The following is a 22,261-nucleotide window of genomic DNA, read 5'->3' on the forward strand; positions in this document are numbered from 1 at the left end:
CCCCCAAAATAAATAAAGCTCCCCACTAGCCTAAATGCCACCATTAGCAATATATTTATTTGTGTCTGTTTTAGTTTCCTAAGGCTGCCATAATGAAGCACCACAAACTTGGTGACTTAAGACAACAGCCATTTTTTCTCTCACCGTTCTGGAGGCCCTGAAGTCTGAAATCAAGGTGTCAGTGGGGCTGTGCTCCCTCCAAAAGCTCTAGAGAAGAACCTTTCCTGCCTCTTCAGCTCATGGTGACTCCAGGTGTTCCTTGGCTTGTGGTAGCATCACTCCCATCTCTGCTTCCATCTACACATGGCCTTCTCTTGTCTGTGTGTCCTTTTTGGTCTCTTACAAGGACACTCTCGTCGGATTTAGGACCCACCCTAATCCAGTATACGCTCATCTGGATCTTTAACTAATTATACCTGGAAACACCCTATTTCCAAATAAGGTCACATTCTGTGGTTCCAGGTGGACATGAAGTTTTAGAGGACACTATTCAATCTACTACAGTGTCTTAGGCTTGCTGTTCTTATGGCGAAACCTCTCTTATGATGCTGACAGATTCTCTTTTATGATACTAATAGGCATGTTACTTAGGCTTGCAAATATGTGGCACAGGTGCCTTTGTTTGCCATCTACCACCCATGCAGAAATCACTAATCCTCATCCACCACTTGTGCAGAAATTTCTCATTCTTATCCACCAGCCTTGCCAGAAATGACAATTGATCATGCCCTATTTTCCCCCACTGAGCCTGGATATAACTTCAGAATCCTTCTCAACACTGTACTCCAGGCTGCCACTACCTACTGATTGTAATTGACATTAAGTCTGCAGATACAATTATAGCTATGTAATTATTAAAATATTTAAATACTTCTCTACTGAATAGCAAAGAGTTTCCATCCTGGACCCCCAAAATGCCACCCTGGCCACATAGACCCCACTTCCAAGACCCTCTGGACCTTCTTACAATGGACCAGTTAAAGGGTATGTCTGAACAAGGTTAATGCCTCCAGGATCCTGTCCCCTTGTACGGTAACAGTTCTTGTGATTGGTTAGCACTTGGCTGTGAGTACTGTTCAATGTTTTGAATATCAACCCCTGTCTAGACTCAGGTAGTTGAAAACCTTCTAAAACTAGTAGAGGAAGTTTGAAACAGCTAAGATAGGGGGTTATTTTGACAGTGGGAAGGAAGCACAGTAGAAATGCTCAGAATGAAGTAGGGATGCCAAGAAATGAGATGGTGACCCTGAACCGGTCAGCACTGGGCACCCAAGGTCAACCACCTGGGTTTGGGGCTTTCCAGAGACTGTGGCAATTTTGTCCTTCTCCTTTCATCCCTGATCTGGGGGTGGTGAGGGCTGAGGGTGATCCTCATGTACAAAGCACCTAGCATCATGACTCAGGCCAAATTCCTTTGCTGTGCTGATAACAGCATTGATAGCTACAAAATTGAAAAATGTTTTTCTGGAAAGTTTAGTGCTAGGCTTAGTCCAGTCACTCATGTAATTCTGCAAAAACCCATCTGATTTTTAAGGAAATGTCTATGTATTTGGGAACTTAAGAAAAACAGAACGAAATTACTTTGCTGCTCAACTTAATATGGGTGAGAGGAGAAAGGAGATTTTGTTAAAGTAAAGAATGATATGAGAAAGGGGATTGAATGCGGAGGTTTGGTGAAAATGTGAGTTTTTCTTAAGCCTGAAAGTTCCCTATGAATATCCGTGGGAAAATAATCTCGACATTTCTGCATGATGGGGTGATGGTGCCTGAAGGTGAGAGCAGAGAGTCACCCAGCTCTGCACTGGGAAGGGAAGCTGAGGGCACCTCCAAGTGGATGGCCGGTCGGCTTGCCTGGTACTAACAACCCTGCCCATGGTGCCAGGTCCACGCCGACTGTGTACCCCCGCTCCTCTGGAGCCCCTGCTGAGCCTGACTGCTTACGTAGAGGGCTCCTCTTCCTCTGTCCCTTAGCAAAGTTGTGTCTGAGGGGCTCTGAGATCCTGCTGACTGGGTTTCATCCCATCATCTCTCCCTGTGAGAGGCACCATTATTTGAGTCACTTAACTACGAGGCACCATGGATCCAAAGACACAATCCCATTTCAGATTTGTTGAAATTAGAAAATCTGGTATTCTTTGTACGACTAACACCTGATTAAGAGAGGCCTTTCTTAGCCAGAGATTCTCTGCAGTGCAGAGCCTGAAGGCAGTGTCTTTCTCCTTGCATGGCAAAGGGCTTTGGAACATTTAAAATCCAAATGCCTTTGGGCGGAGGGTCACACCCTGCTGGTTCTGAAGCCCCACATCTTTACTGCTTCCCACATGAACCCTCCTGCCCTGGCCCTGCACACTTGAGTGTGCTTAACCTACAGTTTAAAGCAAGACTTAACTGCACAGGGAAAACTGTGTAAGTGAAGAATAAAACTTGATGGAGAAAGTAAATAAACACAAACTCCAAAAGCCAGCTCGATGCTTTGCTGTCACCTGTTCTTCACCATGAGAGGTTGCTGGGGACCCTTAAGAGTCTTACCTGTCCCACATCCACAGAATAGCAAAGATTTCAGCTACGCAGAGTTTGCCCCCTTGTTTGAGATTCATCCTTGACTCCTCCCCTTCCTCCCCTGCAGAGGAAAAACTGATGTTGAGGAAGACCGAGATTCACGTGAGGAGATCAGATAGAGAGCTAGAGGGAGGCGGGGGAGAGCAGCAGACAGAACATGGCAGGTAGGAAGGACTGGGGGCCTCGGAAAGAGACCCTCCCACACTGAAGCTAGTGCAAAGGACAGGAGAGAAGGCCCTGGCATCCGGGTGTCCAGCCTGCGTCCCTGTTGGTCGGTGAGAGCTCAGACCACCTGGCCAGTCTGTGAAACCCTCTCCCACTCTGGGCCATTCTAAATGTTCTGAATTACCATGTGGGAAGACATCCTCCACCTTCCACTAATGTACCAAGACTTTATTTCACATATATTCTAAAACATAAAGGAAGCCTCCTATACTATCTCCCATTGACTCTCTTGAATATTAACTTGCTATGGATATTACAATCAAAACAATTTTATAAAGTAATGTGAAAAGGGTATTCTCTAAAATATTATGAAATGAATTTTTAAATAAAAAAACAAAATTTTATCCTACAATATTAAGAATATACTTATAAGCTATTATCTTGGCCTTAAGAGCTGAATCATGTCATCTTCTTTAAAAAATTACAAATTAAAGGAGTCTTGGGTAAGTTCTTAAACTATCCATAAAGAGTTGATAACTGATCAAATTACATATCATAATGGCTCAATGGCCTAATTTTTTATAATTGAGTAGTGGTTATAGATGAAATTAATTTAGAGGATATTGTATTTTGACTGTCTAGGAATACTACTGTGTCATTTGGAAATTTTCCATATAACTGCAAGTTTTGAATTAGGGAAGGTTCAAGGATTACTGGCAACTTCAGGAGGATAAGAAAAATCACCTTAAATGCATCTGTTTATGCGAGTGCTATCAGATTTCTATAGAGGTAATGTGTTTCAGAAAATGTTCCAAGATTGTCAGAACTGTAATGCATCAGTTGATGACTCAACAACCAAGCCCTGAATGTTGTTTAATTGTTGAGAGCCAGCTGAGGGTCTGATGCTGAGCCAGGAGTATAGTGGAGCATTGGAAGCCATGTATAAAGGGAGGTATACACGGCCCTGTCTCAGGGAGCTTTAAATCCAGCTAGGAGATGCGAGAGAAACAACTACAAAGAAGCAACGCTCAGTGCAGTATGATACATAGGACTGCTGAAGGGAACAGTGCTGATCGTGATGTTTGACTTCTTGCATGTTTTGAACCACAAGGCTCAGTGTTTCCTAGCCAGGCTTGAGATAGGAATGCCAGGGCAGCCCTACAAAGAAGACGATAAGTCCACAGGCTGGCCCAGAAAGCCAGGAGTGAGGGGATGGGGTTGGGCCTCACAGCAGAAATGGGAGGAAGGAATTAATTAGAGCAACACTGCAGCCTTGAAAGAAGGACTGACAGGACTTGATGATGGTTTGACTAGAGGGAGTAAAAAGAAGAGGAATCAAGGTTGGCCCCAAGGGAAGGGTGAGATGGGACTTCACAGAATGGGAGCTAGAATGGGACCAGAGCCCTTCCAGAAAGGTCTTGAAAAGGTCTGGCTTCTGAGGTCATTCCAAAATAAATGCTTGGTGTTTTCACAAAAATGAAGTTTGATTTAGAAATAAAAAAGCTTTGTGATAATGACCTTCACTTCCTTATCATCCACATCTATAATATCACCCCATATTCATCTTCTTGACTCCCCAAAACTAACAGCTGTTGTGTAATACTGCTGGGTGGCTTTGAAATATCTTAGCATTATTACTTTTTCCTTATGAAGCAACCCTGTTGAGCTTTCATATTCCTGGCATGCAGATTGAGATAGGGAACTTTTCCTTTTAACCAAGTTGGCAATATCTCGAGTTTCCCTTCCCAGAGCCTCTCCTGATTTCCCTGGCTCTTCTGCAGAATTGCACTCTCCAAGTGGGAAAACCAATCCTATTTGGAGAAGTGTCCTTGATAACCCTCCTGTAGCTCACTGGGACAGGGGGAGAGAAAATAAAGATACCAAAAGGAGACTCCCTCCCAGAAGCTTGGCAGGGAAAGGAAGGAGGGAACTGGATCAGGGGTCTGAAAGGGGACCATGGTTTACTTTAGGGAGTAGTTGACTGGAGCACAGTTGTCAGCTGTGGGAAAAGCAGCCAGTCCACAAAACATTGATGACTTGGAAAATAAAAAGGAAAGTTGTAGGGGGAGTGGGTGGGAGAAAGGAAGGAAAGAGGGTGGGAGTGTTGAGGGAAGGAATGCCACAGGATACCGGGAGGGGTGGGATCAAGACAGAATAGCATGGTCCTTTGAGTCAAGAGTGATGACACAAGGGAGGGGGTGGAAGGCTGGCCGTAAGGGGGTTCACCTCCAATGCCCACAGCCTTTTCAGTGAAGGAAGGGAGTCTGTGGGCACAAGAGTAAGGAAGGTTTGATCCAACACTGAAGGGAAACGGGGACATCAACCAAGAGACAATTAACAGACTGGACGATAACATCACCGGTGGCTGAGATTACAGGGCAGCCACTTATACCAAATCCAACACCACCATGTGCAAAATATGAAACTGCTGTGTTTTGTTTTGCTTTGCTTTGTTTAGGTTTTAAAATAAGAGAAACATGACTTAAGACCACGCAGTATAAACTACTTCATGATGGATTCTTTTTTATCTAAACTTAATGCCCCTACATTTCTAAGGTTTGTCTTATCTATACAGTTCTAAATACTGTTAGCAGGTAAATTTGCACCAGAGTGTTGAGTTAAAGCAAACACCATTCCAAATGCAGAAGTTAATAAGAATCACACAAATAGTTCCAATTTGGTAGCAGTTGATCTAATTGCTATTCTGAATTCAATGCTGCCTTGCTTTATACAACAGGAATTTTTGAACAGTTGAACATAAATTATATTTCCTGTCTTGTTTCTTCATTAACATTCCACCTTCAAATACACACACACAAACACTCATTTTGCTTAGAGCAGTGCTTCTCAATGGAGATTATGTTGCCCCCCCCCCGGGGGCTGCCTTTTGGCAATGTCTGGAGACATTTTAATGATCACAAGTGGTGAGGAGCTACTGGCACCTCTAGTAAGTCGAGGCCAGGGATGCTGCTAAACATCTTACAATGTACAGCACAGTATAATGCAACAAAGGATTGTTCAGCCCCAAATGTCAGCAGTGCTGAGGTTGAGAACCCCTGACTTAGAAAGAAAATGAAAATTAAACTTAATTATACAAAAAGTGATTTGCAAATACCTATAAAGCCCAAAGTGCCCATTTTCTGATTTTTAAAAATAGCATTTCTGGGCTTCCCTGGTGGCCCGGTGGTTGAGAGTCCACCTGCCGATGCAGGGGACGCGGGTTCGTGCCCCGGTCTGGGAGGATCCCACATGCCGCGGAGCGGCTGGTCCCGTGAGCCATGGCCGCTGAGCCTGCGCGTCCGGAGCCTGCGCTCCACAACAGTGAGAGGCCCGCATATCACCAAAAAAAAAAAAATAGCATTTCATCCTAGCATTAAATAGAACTGCTATTTAAAAAATTAGGGTGTCTTGAAAAGACAGATCTTACATGTTAAAGTTTAATTTAAATAAAAGAAATTCTTATTTTACAAAGCTTACTAACATCAACTGGCTACCTTTAAAAGGTAGGGTAGGGTGGCGCAGTGGTTGAGAGTCCGCCTGCCGATGCAGGGGACACGTGTTCATGTCCCAGTCTGGGAAGATCCCACATGCCGCGGAGCGGCTGGTCCTGTGAGCCATGGCCGCTGAGCCTGGGCGTCCGGAGCCTGTGCTCCGCAACGGGAGAGGCCCGCGTACCACAAAAAAAAAAAAAAAAAAAAAAATAGGTAGGGTAAAAAGTTTAGGAAATTTTTGTGTTTTTTTTTTTTTTTTTTTTTTTTGGCTTTGTGGGATGGTATCCATTTTTCCTTAATTAAAAAAAAAAAGTTGATTATTACCTTCTGAGACAGTAGTCCCAATCAGCAAACCCTCCATTTCCCCAGAGTCTGTAGTTGCCTCTGTCCTACAGACTCAGCACCAAGATTCTCCAATTCATTTCCTCTCTGACACTAGACAGGAATGTGTTTCTGGAGACGGGGAAACAGACCCTTCCACTGACATCTACCAGAAATGCCCTTTATGTAGTAACTGCATGTTTTATTGGGCATCATTAACCGTGGTGACCAGCACAGCACATCCACAAGGAATTAAAAATCAAAACAGAAGCTCAGAGGCATCTCTTAAGGTCGTTCCACAATATAATACTTGATAAACGATTAAAGTCTAGCAGGGATGTTTTTGCAAAGCCACTGGAGTCAGATAATATAGAAATTTTGTCCTGTGCAGCTGAGTAAACAAACACTGAATTCTATTATGGAAGGGGATATAAGGAATCTGAAAAATATTTGGATTTGTTTTTATTTTTAGATGTGTTTCACACCCTGATTTAGTTGCCCTGGGTGTTGGGCTGTTTGGGAATTCATTAGTCATAGGAGTGGTTAAGAGAAACACAAAGTCAGGCAAGATTTAACTAAATACTAAATACTGCATTTATGTCATCTTGTGAAGCATTTTACCAGCATAAATGGTATTTTCTGACTGTTGGTATGGTTTCTATTGCCTTAACTTGAAGGGTTTTATTAGCTCCTGATTTTTTTTAAGCATTTAAGGCTTAATGTAGTTTGTTTTTCACCTCCTTGCCTTTGGGTTCCTAGAAATATAGATGATTTAATTATAAATATGGAATATGCCATAAAATTCCTATAAGGCCTCAGAAACTTAATGTCTTCCTTGAAAAAAAATAGTGTGTCTTGAAAAGACATTCTTACAAGTTAAAATTTAAGTTAAATAAAAGAAATTCTTTTGTCATAAAGCTGAATAAAATCAATTGGCCAACAAGATTTAATGAGATATTTGGGAAATGTAATCATGTTTATGAAAGACCTTTGTAAACTTCAAAGTATTATAAAAATGCACATGCTTGTTGTCAACTGTATGCCCAAACAAGGAAGGAAGAAACATTTATTGAACTCATACAGAGGGAAAGAGGCTTTTCATCCATCTCAGCTAAACTGCACCACTGCCTTCCTGCTGAGCTTTGGGTAACATCCTCATTTTACAATGAGAGCAAAAGTGAGGGGAATGTCATGCCCAAGGTCACACAGCACAGCTAGTAAGTTGCAATGTCAGGATTCAGTCCCAGACCCGTTGAACCACAAGGCTGCCCTGTCCTGTCCACCACACTGCCCTCCGCAGGCTGTGGGAGGAGCTGACAGTCATGTGGGGAGTAAAACAAGTCAGGTAAAAAAAATCTGAGAGCCATACTACACCCAAGTCTACCAGCTGTTGAGAGAAGAAAACAATTCCATTCCACGGATTTATCATCTAACAACTTACTTCTATTAACTGTTCTATGTTTAACCTTTTGAGGAACTGCCAGATTGCTTTCCAAAGTGGCTGCATTATTTTACATTCCCACCAGCAGTGTGTGAGCTTCCATTTTCTCCACATCCTTGCCACACTTGTTTTCATTTGCCTTTTTGATTGCAGCCCTCCTTGTAGGTGTGAAATAGTATCTCAGTGTGGTTTTGCTTTGCATTTCCTTGACGGATAATGATGCTGATTGTTCATACAAGCATTATTCATAATAGTCAAAAAGTGGAAATAACCCAAATACCCATCAAGTAAAATGTGACATAGCCATACAATGGAATATTATTTGGCAATAACAAAAGAAAAAAATACTGATACATGGTACAACATGGCTGATTCTTTAAAGCATTAAGAATGAAAGCTAAGTGAAAGAAGTCAGGTACAAAGAATCACAAGGTGTATGAGTCCATTTACTTAAAATGTCCAGAATAGGCAGATCTATAGAGACAGAGTATATCTGTGGTTGCCAGGGCTGTCAGGAAGGGGAGGTAAAAAGGGAAATAACTGCTAGCGGGTCTGAGAGTTTTTTCAGTGTAACGAAATGTTCTAAAATGGACTGTAGTGTTATTTTTCTGGATTTTGTGAGTTTATAGCATTTGCCAGCTTTTTAACATTTATACTTCGTTGTGATTTGTTCTCATTCTAAATAGTCTCTTCTGTAAAAATAAGTAAATAAATTTTGTCCAAAAAAATCAGAAAAAAAAAAAAACCGGGAGTTAACCTGCTCCCATCTAAATATATTAATTCACAGATGGTAGGTACTGAGCAGTCAAAGGGAAATCAAACAAGATCCCTACTTTCAGGAATCTCACCATCCAGTAAGACAAATGATGCATAAACAACGAATTTCAATAGAGGGAATAAGCATTCCCACAGGGAAATCATAGGGAAAGGTGGTGGCACCTAAGTAAGTATGGGTGGGCATGTGGCAGGTCTCACTCAGTGTCCATTACAGCAGGGGCACCTTCCAGGGAGGTAAAGCCCCTGAGCGAAGTGGACAGTGCACCCTCGCCTTGCTGAGAGACCAAGCAAGCCCCTTGAGGGTCTGAGAGGAAGTCAGAGACAGGAAGAGTTCGGTGGTCTTTTGATCACGATGGCCCATGCTAAGGTGATCCTTTAACCTTTGATTGTAGCCATTGTTTTTATAGCACTTCCATGTTTTGTGGTTCTTTCATTCAGATTTTAAATTATCTTTCAGTCATTATTTCTCACCAATCTATCTAAAGTAATTATACATTATGGATCATGGTTATGGCTTTAAAAGGTTTCTTAATTGTTTAATCACCTTTCTGATTTTCCTTGACCAATGAGGAAGATGTAAGAAAAAGTGTACGAGTTTTGAAGTGAAACAGTTGTAGATTCAATTCGCAGCTTTGTGACTTAAGAGATGAGGGACTAGGGGAAGTTTCTCCCCTTTGTCGAGCCACACACATCCATAATCTAGAATTGCTGGGTCTGTTATCGTGCTTAATCTTTACCACAAACCGTCCTTCATAGGATTGTGGTTAAGTTTAAACGAGATAACAGACGGCTTCATACAAAGGAATGTCTCAGTGAATTAAAATTTGGGGGGAAGTACAAAAAATTTTAAAGAAAAACCCACCATTTTCTCAGACTGAAACTTGATGCCGGTGAGTCCATAATTGAACAGGTCAAACCAAGGTCTCCTGTGCAGTAAACAACAACCTGCTACATGTTCTTTAAGGTCTGTGATATTATAAAACTGGCAGGCTCTTATGAGAGGTCGAGGTAAGCAAAAAAAAGGGCCCTCCTTTCTCCATTGGAGTTCTGAGCCAATAAAAATATAGAGAAAAAGTGTTAAAAAATGTAAAAAGAGAGGGGGATCACCTATAAATTAATAGAGCCTTGAGGGACATACCAATCAATTGCAACGTATGGAATAAATTGTGATGTTAATTCAAAGTAATTTTTTGAGACTCTAAAGAGCATTTGAAACTTACTGATATTTGCCATTATTAAGGAATTGCTGTGATAATAGTATTGTAATTATGCCTTTTTATATCCTTCTCTTTTAGAGATACATATTGAAACATTTACAGTAAAATGATGTCTGAGTTCAAAATACTGGTGGAGAGTCAAATGGTTGAGAGTGTAGATAAAACCAGATTGGCCATAAGTTAATGGTAATTGAAGCTAGGTAGGTGATGGGTTCATGGTATATTCTTCTTCTAAGATTACATATATTTGAAATTTTCCCTAAAAGGTCTTTTTAATAAGGAAAAAAAATATCACCTATCTACTGATAAAGATGAATTTGGAGAGCGTGGCTTAAATGTGCCACTCATGGGCTTCCTGCTGAGCCCCCGAATTAGGCAGAGGTAAGCCCTGAACAATCACAGGTTTCTTGGTGCATCCAGCCTGTTAGAATACCTCACAGTGGTACTAAGTCTGGGGTTTTGAGTTCAGTTCCTATGCAGTCTCTGCTTTGTCTTTGCCCCAGTAGCCCCTCAAAGCTCAATCAGCCATCTTGCAAATGTGAGCTGGTAGATACCAGGGAGATGAAGCCAGGATAGCAGCCCAGTACAAATCCATCCTCATCCTTATCCTTGGACAAGAATTCATATCACATGCCGTGATATGAAAAGAAAACAGGAGTACTTAATTTGTAGAAATAAAAGAGTAAAATCTGCATTTTAGAGAAATGTGTACCAGCCAGAGAGGCCTCATGGGAAGAAAGAATAAAACATGGAAAGGAAGCCAGCAGAGCTGTGGAATATTTTATCTTTTACCACAAAAGAAATGACCCAAGAATACAGGGGAAGCAGAGGGTCCTACTGAGACTGTATTGTGTATTCATAATCTGTGGTTGCCCTGGCAATGGGTCCTTCATCTCATGGTGATGGCATTACAGTAAGACACACCACAGTAGTTAGTATCAGAGCTACAGGTGGTCAAGTTAGCTCCATTTTGGGAGAAGGCCTGAGAAGAAGCTGGATAGGATTTCAGCAACTAACAAATAAAATGAGGTCTTGAAGGAAAGAACTTTGAGAGATTTACCAAATAACAGATTTGAATACCCTAGAGTATTTCTAGGTATGGTGCGTTTCCTATTGACTTTGAGGTTGGTGCAGATAATAAACCATCTAGTGGCATGTCCATATTGTCCCACCTTTCAACCTGATGGCGTTTCTCTCTGAAATAATCTGAACCAGGAGAAAGAGGAAGCCCATTCTCCAAACTACTGTGTATTAGTTTGACATAGAAACAATTGCAGTCGCCTGATAATTTGATTAACCTCTCTACCCCAGGAGATTAGGCCAGGCAAGAAGACAGGGTGCCAACAACGTGACCATAAATAGGGTATAACCTGGTCTCCATGGAGACCATAGCAACACAACTCAACTTTCCACTCTGAGATGGGTGCTCTTGACTAGAACAGTGACCAGCACAGGAAAATGTACTCATTATCTGGGAGTGAGCACCTTTATTTCTGTTTTTATTTGGCTGTTCCCTTCCTCAATTTCAGGTATATGAAACAGTTGGACACAGTGGTACCACCTTGCTAGCAGAAGTGTTTCTGCCTATTCCTGAAACTACTGTTGTCACCGGAAGAGCTCCCACTGAAGAAGTGGAGTTTAGCAGTAACCAGCATGTGACACTGGACCACGAGGGAGTTGGCAGTGGTATGGAAAGCCTCAATGGCTAACGGATTCATGGTCAAATTTGAACATATCTTTTTTTTCACTTATCAGACAAGCAGTCAATTATAAAATTGCTATCAGAAAAATTAAAGCAATAATCATATACAATTTTTGGCAAAGTCATTTTTATATACTATGGGTGGCCAGAAAATTCATATAACTATGCAAGTGTAAAGTAGTTTTACCGTGTGAATTAAGGGCCTTTAGATTGCCTTTGACACCTTAATTCAACTTCTAGGAATCTTTCCTAAGAAAACAATTTGAAATGAAGACAAAACTTTGTGCATAAAAAAAATGTACCTCACAGTGTTATTTGTAAGGTTGAAAAGTTTGAAATAAATAATAGGGAGATTATTAAATAATATTCTCTTATCTCCTTCTACAATTCTGATTAAATATATGATGGACCGTCTCACTCTGTCCACCATGTTTTTTAACCTCTCTTTAATATACTTGACATCTCTTTTTTTCACTTTTATATTCTGTGCAATTTCTTTAAGTCAGTCTTCCAAATCATGAATTCACTTTTTGGCTATGTCGAGTCATTGAAACTCATCACTACGTTTCTTGTTTCAATGATTACATTCTTCACCTCTAGAAATTCTATTTAGTTTTTTACAGTCAGTTCTGACAACTTTTTGTCCTTTTCTGACACCCTCGATCATTTCTTTTATTCATTAATTCGTTCATTTATTCTTTAAAACACATTAAAATATTTTTCAATATTCTGTATCTGATCATTCCAACACCTATCTGCTTACTGGTCTGATTCTGATTGTTTCCTCACGTGCCTGGTGATTTTTTATTATGAGAGCATATCTGGAACTTTATCTTCAAGAATTCTTTGAGTCTCTAAACTGATCACCAGTCTAAAAGTCTGGAGGCTTAAGCTTTTAGTTCCAGCTCTGCTACTGACAAGCTGTGTGATCCTAGTAATCATGTAACCTCTTTGAATATCATCTTCCTCATTCATAAAATGGATCTACTAATAACACCCTTAATGTCATATAGGGTTATTTTGAAGATCAAGATGGAGTATTCAGTATGAAGGAAAGATCTTTGAAAAACACAAAGATGCTGTTATAGGGTTAACAGTGGTATTGTTTTTGTGTTAAAAATATTAACTGGAACTCCCCAAAGCATGAAGTTGCTATTTCATGCTTGAAAATCTTTACTTCCTTACTTGATTAAATGCCCTAACCTGAGACTTTTTTTATCACTAATGTCCAATCAGTGAGGGCCAAAGCAGTGAGGCTTTACCGTCGCTACAGCAGCTAAGCAATAGCATCTGTGGAGTGGTCAGCGTTTCCCAGGCATGTCTGAGTCTTTGCAAGTGTTACTTCACTTAACATGCTGTTCCTTACTCCAGGCACACTCTGACCTTAGGGCCTTTGCCTTTGTTCCTTCTGCCAAGAAGGTTCTTTCGCAAGATACCTACATGCCTCACTTAGCTTTCTTCAGGCCTTTATTAAAAAGTGACTTCTCATGGGCCACCCTGTCTGAAAGTTCAACCCCTGCCTCCTCCAAACACACATTTTCTATACACCTTCCCTAATTTGTTTCTCTTTTGCATTTATCACTCTCTAACATACTGCCCATGTCTCTTACTTATCTTGCTTATAACCTGTCTCTCCTACTTGAATGTAAACTCCATGAGAACAGGGATTCCTATCAGTTTTGTTTCTTTACTGTTATCTTTGTGACCAGAATAGTGCCAGCATGAAGTAGGAGCTCAAAGAAGTATCTACTGAATGAATGAATAAATGAATGTCTTCACAGTAATCCATAAAAGGGGGTACTATTATGTTCTCTATTTTATACACAACAAAACCAAGGTTCAGAGAAGTTAAGTAATTTGTCCACACAGCTGTCAAGTGGCAGAACCAGAATATACATGCAGTTGGTCCCACTACAAAGTGCATCGTTTATTATAATGCCTACACTGTGCTGTCAAGAGATAGAGCCAAGTGGCCGATGGTGAGCGTCATTCCCTGAAGAAGTTCAGTGATGTTGATTTGAATTATGTGTTCCATCCCCACCACTCCCACCCACTCTGTTCCATTTGTCTACTTTCTGCTTTCTTGCTAGTACTGGGCTCCTCCCTCTTTCTAAACAACATCCTATTTAATCTGCTGTTTCCCCAGGAGTACCCTTCTCATTTGAAGCTGATGGTAGTAATCAACTGATTCTAATGACCTCGGGGAAAGTGTCCAACAGTGTGGCATGGGCCATTGGAGAAAATGGGATTCCTTTAATTCCTCCATTGTCACAGCAGAATATTGGATTTAGAAGGTAATGTATGGCTAGAATAAGCTGATAAGCAATGTCAGCATTGGCATGAACAATATCCAGTGGGAAAAATCTTGCAATATCCCATTCTTTCCTTTTATTGTTATGTGCCAGTATTTTCAGTTTTTTTTTTTATTAGTAAAGCACTTTACCTTATTTAATCTTCACCAATTAACTGTGAAGTATTCTTTCCCGATTTCACAAATGGGGAAAGTACATAGCACATAGCTGTATATATCAATATTTGGCCCTCAGTAAATGTTCATTGTAAATGATGATTGGTGTAGAACCTTCTGATTATATGAAAGTCCCTATTCTCAGCCCCCTTCCTTGATTGCTAGCCCTAGGTTTCTACTCAGAACAGCAGAAAGGGACTCTGGGCCTCACTAGTTCACTCCAGATGGACGGGCCCTCTCTCCTTGTGGTTGATGCCTGTCCAGGCAGCCTGGACTGTGTCTTGCTTCTGTCCTTCCCCAATAGATGTGTCTTGAGTGGATCATCTTAGAAATGATGTCTCAATTGCCTCCATAAAATAAAAGGACTTATCTTGATCACCAAGAAGACACTTCCCAAGTCAAAGACTGTCCTTTTCAATGTGTGGAAAAACAGACTGGGGCTGGTTTTGTTCCCTTTACATCCTCTCCATCCAGTGCAAATGCTTGTATCCATGCGATAAAAACAAGGCCTTTCTCAGCCAGGAAGCTGCAGCATTTCCACTGGAGGCTCGTTTATGTCTTTGAATATAAGCCTTTTGCATTTGTCTCATTGAGTTTTATGCTGGAGAAATTTCCTGGGGGTGAAAGCTCCAGCTCCTCAGGAGAGGAGGTAAAACACTGTGAGTGATGAGAGATGCAGCCCTGTTGATAAAGCCCCAACTCATAGAGGGAAACTACCTCAACATAATAAAGGCCACATACAACAAACGCAGAGCAAACATCATTCTTTTTTTTTTTTTGTGGTACACGGGCCTCTCACTGTTGTGGCCTCTCCCGTTGTGGAGCACAGGCTCCGGACGCGCAGGCTCAGCGGCCATGGCTCACGGGCCCACCTGCTCTGCGACATGTGGGATCCTCCCAGACCGGGGCACGAACCTGTGTCCCCTGCATCGGCAGATGGACTCTCAACCACTGCACCACCAGGGAAGCCCCAAACATCATTCTTAATGGTGAAAAACTGAAAGCATTTCCTCTAAGATCAGGAACAAGACAAGGATGTCCACTCTCACCACTATTATTCAACATAGTTTTGGAAGTCCTAGCCATGGCAATCAGAGAAGAAAAAGAAATAAAAGGAATACAAATTGGAAAAGAAGAAGTAAAACTGTCACTGTTTGAAGATTACATGATACTATACATAGAGAATCCAAAAGATACCACCAGAAAACTACTAGAGCTAATCAATGAATCTGGTAAAGTTGCAGGATACAAAATTAATGCACAGAAATCTCTTGCATTCCTATACACTAATGATGAAAGATCTGAAAGAGAAATTAAGGAAACACTTCCATTTCCCACTGCAACAAAAAGAATAAAATACCTAGGAATAAATCTACCTAGGGAGACAAAAGACCTGTATGCAGAAAACTATAAGACACTGATGAAAGAAATTAAAGATCATACCAACAGATGGAGAGATATACCATGTTCTTGGATTGGAAGAATCAACATTGTGAAAATGACTATACTACCCAAAGCAATCTACAGATTCAATGCAATCCCTATCAAATCACCAATGGCATTTTTTATGGAACTAGAACAAAAAATTTTTTAATTTGTATGGAGACACAAAAGACCCTGAATAGCCAAAGCAGTCTTGAGGGAAAAAAACGGAGCTAGAGGAATCAGACTCCCTGACTTCAGACAATACTACAAAGCTACAGTAATCAAGACAATATGATACTAGCACAAAAACAGAAATACAGATCAATAGAACAGGATAGAAAGCCCAGAGATAAACCCACGCACCTATGGTCAACTAATCTATGACAAAGGTGGCAAGGATATACAATGGAGAAAAAGTCTCTTCAATAAGTGGTGCTGGGAAACTGGACAGCTACATGTAAAAGAATGAAATGAGAACACTCCCTAACACCATACACAAAAATAAACTCAAAATGGATTAAAGACCTAAATGTAAGGCCAGACACTATAAAACTCTTAGAGGAAAACATAGGCAGAACACTCTATGACATAAATCACAGCAAGATCCTTTTTCTTTTCCTTTTTTTTTTTTTTTGCAAGATCCTTTTTGACCCACCTCTTAGAGAAAGGGAAGTAAAAACAAAAATAAACAAATGGGACCTAATGAAACTTAAAAGCTTTTGCACAGCAAAGGAGACCATAAACAAGATGAAAAGACAACACTCAAAATGGGAGAAAATATTTGCAAACAAATCAACAGACAGGGCTTCCCCGGTGGCGCAGTGGTTGAAAGTCTGCCTGCCGATGCGGGGGACACGGGTTTGTGCCCTGGTCCGGGAAGATCCCACATGCCGCGGAGCGGCTGGGCCCGTGAGCCATGGCTGCTGAGCCTGAGCGTCTGGAGCCTGTGCTCCGCAACGGGAGAGGCCACAACAGTGAGAGGCCCACGTACCGCAAAAAAAAAAAAAAAACCCAACAGACAAAGGATTAATCTCCAAAATATATAAACAGCTCATGCAGCTCAATATTAAAGAAACAAACAACCCAATCCAAAAATGGGCAGAAGACCTAAATAGACATTTCTCCAAAGAAGACATACAGATGGCCAGGAAGCACATGAAAAGCTGCTCAACATCACTAATTATTAGAGGAATGGAAGTCAAAACTACAATGAGGTATCACCTCACACCAGTTAGAATGGGCATCATTGGAAAATCTACAGGCAACAAATGCTGGAGAGGGTGTGGAGAAAAGGGAACCCTCTTGCACCGTTGGTGGGAATGTAAATTGATACAGCCGCTATGGAGAACAGTGTGGAGGTTCCTTAAAAAACTAAAAATAGAACTACCATATGACCCAGCAATCCCACTACTGGGCATATACCCCCAGAGAAAACCATAATTCAAAAAGACACATGCAACCCAATGTTCATTGCAGCACTATTTACAATAGCCAGGCCATGGAAGCAACCTAAATGCCCATCAACAGACGAATGAATAAAGAAGATGTGGTATATAGATACAATGGAATATTACTCAGCCATTAAAAGGAACAAAATTGGGTCATTTGTAGAGACGTGGATGGATCTAGAGACTGTCATACAGAGTGAAGTAAGTCAGAAAGAGAAAAACAAATATCGTACATTATCGCATATATGTGGAACCTAGAAAAATGGCACAGATGACCGGGCAGGGCAGGAATAGAGACACAGATGTAGAGAACAAACGTATGGACACCAACGGGGGAAAGCGGCAGGGGGTGGGGATGGTGGTGTGATGAATTGGGAGATTGGGATTGACATGTTTACACTGATGTGTACAAAATGGATGACTAATAAGGACCTGCTGTATAAAAAAATAAATAAAATTAAATTAAAAAAAATAAAATAAAATAAAGCCCCAACTCAACCAAGGTGACCACACTGGCCCCCTTGGAACTCAGTCATGTCCAAAGTTGGTTCTTAAGTTGGTTGCATAAGTGTTTTTTTTTTCTCTTTTATTTTAGGTACAAGTGGTCCCCAGTTATCTGGGAGATGAGGCCTTCTGGGCATCCTGCACCAGATGCAGAGGCACCTGTCACTAGTCTGGATCAGGGACTGAGGACACTTTAACGCACTGGGCAGAGTTGTAGGAATGCAGGGTCACAGTTGCATTCCTTCTATTTATACTTCTTTTCTCCCCCAGTTTTACTGAGATATAACTGACATATAGCACTGTATAAGTTTAAGATGTATAACATAATGATTCGGCATTTGTACATACTGCAAAATGACTATCACAATAAGTTTAGGTAACACATCCATCACCACACATAGTTATAATTTTTTCCTTGTGATGAGCAATTTTAAGATCTGCTATCTTAGCAATTTCCAAGTATACAATAGAGTATTATTAACTATGGTTACCATGCTGTACATTAGATTTCCAGAACTTATTCATCTTATAACTGGAAGTTTGTACTCTGGAGTCCCTTCATCCATTTTTCCGTCCCCCTCACCTCTGGCTCCACCAATCTATTCTCTGTTTTTATGAATTTGTGTTTTTTAGATTCCACATAGAACTGAGATCATCTCACTTAGTATAATGCCCTCAAGGTCCATCCAGTTGTTTCAAATGACAGGATTTCCTTCTTTTACGGCTGAATAATATTCTATATATGATATATATATTATACATATGTATCATATTTTATTTATCCATTCATCCATTGATGGACACTTAGGTTGTTTCCATGTCTTAGGTATTGTAAATAATGCTGCAGTAAACACGGGAGTGCAGATATCTCTTCGGGATACTGATTTTGTTTACTTTGGATATATCCCCAGTTGTGGGATTGCTGGATTATATGGTTGTTCTACTTTTGATTTCTTGAGGAGCCTCCATACTGTTTTTCATAGTGGCTGCACCAATTTCCATTCCCACCAATAGTGCACAAGGGACTACCTTTTTTTTCATATCCTTGCCAACACTTGTTTTCACTTGTCTTTTTGATTATAGCCATTCTGACAGGTGTGATGTGATATTTCATTATAGTTTTGATTTGCATTTCTCTGATGATTAGCGATGTTGAGCATCTTTTCATGTGTCTGTTGGCCACTTGTACGTCTTCTTTGGAAAAATGTCAGTTCAGATCCTTTGCCCATTTTAATTAGATTATTTGTTTTCTTGCTACTGAGTTGTGTGAGTTCCTTATATTTTTTGGATATTAACCCCTTATTAGATGTGTGCTTGAAAATACTTTCTCCCACCATTCAGACTTCTTTATTATGCTTATAACATATTTAATAGTAACCATCAAGTAAAGAAAAATGTCAAAAGTCCTTCCTTATGATCAGATTTTCTCTCATAGGGAATAGCCTCCTTAAGCGGTGCTGTCCCTGGGATTTTGTGGTCCTAATGCAAACTGCTCTGTGATAAAGTCGGTCTCATGGAATCAACTTTCATTTTCAGTGCTTTGAAGAGAGCAGATGCCATCTCATCTATCGGCACATCAGGACTGACAGACATGAAAAAGTTGGCCAAGTGGGCAGCAGAGTCCAAGCTTGACCCCAATGACCCCAGCAATGCCCCTTTGATGCAACTCATCTCGGTAATGTGGCAGGAGATCTGGACACGCACCACTTCTCCACTTGGTGTGATTAATAACAGAAATGGCTGGGCCTTGACACACATTTTCTTTCCCATATGTTCTCCTGTGCAATAGTGTTTAAGAGCATGAAGCCTGGGTTGAATGACAGGTTTAAATTTTAGCTCTGTACCTACTGGCTGTGTGATGAAGGCAAGCACTCATGCCCCTAAGCCCTGTGATGCCCTCACAGTGTTGTCAGGAGGAAATGAGCTGCTGTGGATCAACATCTAGCTGGGCACACGGTCAGTGTACGGTCAACATCAGCTGCTGCTGTTGTTGTTACTCTTACCTCTAACCTCTGTGAAACCCCTAAAGAAAGGTTTCAATTTGCCCCTTCTGTGGAGAGACACTGAACCCAGACACTCAGGGTTCCTTGCTCCACATCCCACAGATGGTAAGACACGGCTCCAAGTTGATGTGATTTCAGGTCCTGTGCTCTTTCCATCATACTTTGAAGGGCTGATGGGGCATTTTCAGAAATGGTGGTTTTGTTTGTTTTCTTGTTGTATGATTAATTAGATTACCTTTTAGGTTTCATTGAAGTGTTTTTTATATAAATTGCTTGTATCTATCATAACATTCAAAATTCTTTCTTCAATGAAGTTGTAAATAAAATGGAACATTAGTCAGTAAATGATTTCTCTTGGTAACAAATACAATTGCTTTTACTCCCAAGTTCATAATTCCCACAAAACCTAATAAACAAGTAGATGATCCAGAAAGTGGCCATAGCAACACATTCCGTGATCACGTTTCCTAGTTCAAGTCCATCAGTAGGGTAACTATAACCAGGATGAAAACTTTCACTTCTCTCCTAGTGATTCTAAGATAAGTCCCAAAGCAAGCTTTGGTTTATTCTGACTTTTATCTTCATAAAATCTCCTTCCAACATGATACTTAGTGCATGTTGATACTTAGAGAACTATTAGAAAGAATAAATTATCTTATTTAACCAAAACATTTCTTGCATAATTGGTGAATGAGTGAAGTCCCAATATATGTCTTCATTGTTTCATTTTTGTTTTATTAATTAAAATGAAAATATCCACCTTAAAAAAAAAAAGAAAGAATAGGCCATGTTACCTGAAGTGTAGCCTATTTCATATAAAGCTTTCAAATTATTGATATGTTTCAATGACTAGCTTTAAATTGACAATAATATAGTGCATGTCTCCTTCATTTTTTTTTTTTTTCTTTTTAACTATTTGCTTCCCATAGAAGGACAAAACACAGAGTTTGCCTTCCTGACTGGCCTCTTTTTTATGAACCAGGATTTTCACAGCAGTATCACCTTTCCCATCGCAAAGCTCCATCAGATCTCTGCTCCCTGAAGAGAAGCAAGAGATCTGCCCAGGAGGAGGTTGCAGCTGGCAAAGCACCCAGCAGAGGAACAAGCAGACACCTGGGCAGAGTGCAGCCCACACCTGCTAGTTTCTCGGTGGTGCTGAAGCCACACTTTCTGTACCAGGGTACAGGGGCATCGGAGGCTGGTGCTTGGGTCCATCTCTGGTTCACTTTTCTCAGTGACCAAGGCCATGAGGTGCTGTGCAGGGACAGGAGAGCATGGCTGTGGAGCCAAGTGAAGCTGATCAGCCAACTCTAGGGCCTTTATCTACATTTGTGCATAAATAAAGTCCAAAAGTTATATTTTAAAAATATTTTAAAATATATTTAAAATGTTAAAGTGTAAAATACTTTAAAAATACATTTAAAATACATACACTTTATATACATTATGTATATGAATAAGGTTATTTGCAGTAGGCACTTGGTAATACACTAATATAAATCTCATATTTTTCAGTCTGTATATTTTCATGACAACTGTTAGAGGAGCGTGTGTACCAAAAATGAACTTTTTTAACTTTTATTTCTCTGGAAAAATGATTCATGATACTTTTTATAGCTACTAAATGAATATTAGTAGCTATAAAAGGCAGAGTAGCATCTGCCTCATTACCATTATATTTTAGTGTATTTTCTCTTTAAATGAAATGATGGATGTTTCAAGTCTCTCTGCCTAAAACCGTTAAAACGTCATTCCCAAAAGCTCAGTGCCAAGTTTCTTTGGATGAAATCTGCCTGTTATCTAGAGTTTTGTTTTTCTTGGTTTTTATAGGTTGCTACCAGTGGTGAATCCTACATCCCTGATTTCTTCCGACTGGAACAGCTACAACAGGAATTTAACTTTGTTTCAGATGAGGAATTAAACAGATCCAAACGATTCAGGCTTCTTGGTCTTAGAAGCCAAGGGGTGCCAGAATTCCGAAATTATAAACAAATTCCAATGTATGACCGAGAAATTATGGAAAAGGTATTCCAGGTGAGAAATTGGCTTATTTTATTATTAATAAAATATCTGCTGTGCCATTTGGTATACTATTATGTATGTATTTTGTTGTTGTTGCTATGTTCTCAGTAGCAATATTAGTTCCTCTTTTGTAGTACTTTACATAACCTTCCCATTATTTTTGTTGAATCCAATGTTTAAATAATATCTTTGTCTCAGTATAATGACATCTAAACTAGGAAAACTTAGAGGTGTAGGGTTGAAGAGTCTCTTTAAGTGTTAATGTGGTAAAGGATTGTGCCTTAGTCAGGAATTCAATGCCATTTTAATCCAGTAGGTATTTACTAAGCACAAAGCACGGTGGTAGGCACTGCAGGGAAAATAGGTGGGTAGGATTTGAGCAGCCTTGGCGCGGGGGGCCAGGAAGGAAGTGGGGAACAGTTCTGGGCACCCTAGACAGGCAGCAGGATGCACAAAGGCTTGGCAGAGGAGAGAACATGGCGGGAATGGGAGCAGGGAGCCTTTGAGGAGTTATAGGTAATAGGCTTGTGTATATGGGGCAAGCCAGTGAAAGCCAGACAAGCGTGTGTTTGATGAGGTAAAGGGAGAGCCATTAGAAGTTAATACCAGGACTGTATGATTTTTCATGCAGAAATTATTCTGGGAGAATATTTTTGGTTATTTGGTTCTTTATATTAGTTTGGACTTGTGATTATGTGATAAAAACCCAATTTGAACTA

At 40.4% G+C, this 22,261-nt stretch overlaps 1 protein-coding gene across 6 annotated transcripts in view; it reads left to right on the top strand.

Moving 5' to 3' along the window:
• Positions 1-22,261, top strand: part of CC2D2A (coiled-coil and C2 domain containing 2A) — a 138,016-nt gene that overhangs the window by 77,644 nt on the left and 38,111 nt on the right. For all 6 annotated transcript variants that reach the window (XM_032632685.1, XM_032632689.1, XM_032632690.1 and 3 more), the window contains 4 exons: positions 11,501-11,657; positions 13,820-13,967; positions 19,054-19,192; positions 21,351-21,554. In XM_032632685.1, coding sequence (XP_032488576.1) covers positions 11,501-11,657; positions 13,820-13,967; positions 19,054-19,192; positions 21,351-21,554 — 648 coding nt within the window. The remainder of the gene's footprint in view (positions 1-11,500; positions 11,658-13,819; positions 13,968-19,053; positions 19,193-21,350; positions 21,555-22,261) is intronic.

This window comes from Phocoena sinus, chromosome 5 (assembly GCF_008692025.1).
Source record: "Phocoena sinus isolate mPhoSin1 chromosome 5, mPhoSin1.pri, whole genome shotgun sequence".
In the NCBI taxonomy this organism is placed as follows: Eukaryota; Metazoa; Chordata; class Mammalia; order Artiodactyla; family Phocoenidae; genus Phocoena; species Phocoena sinus.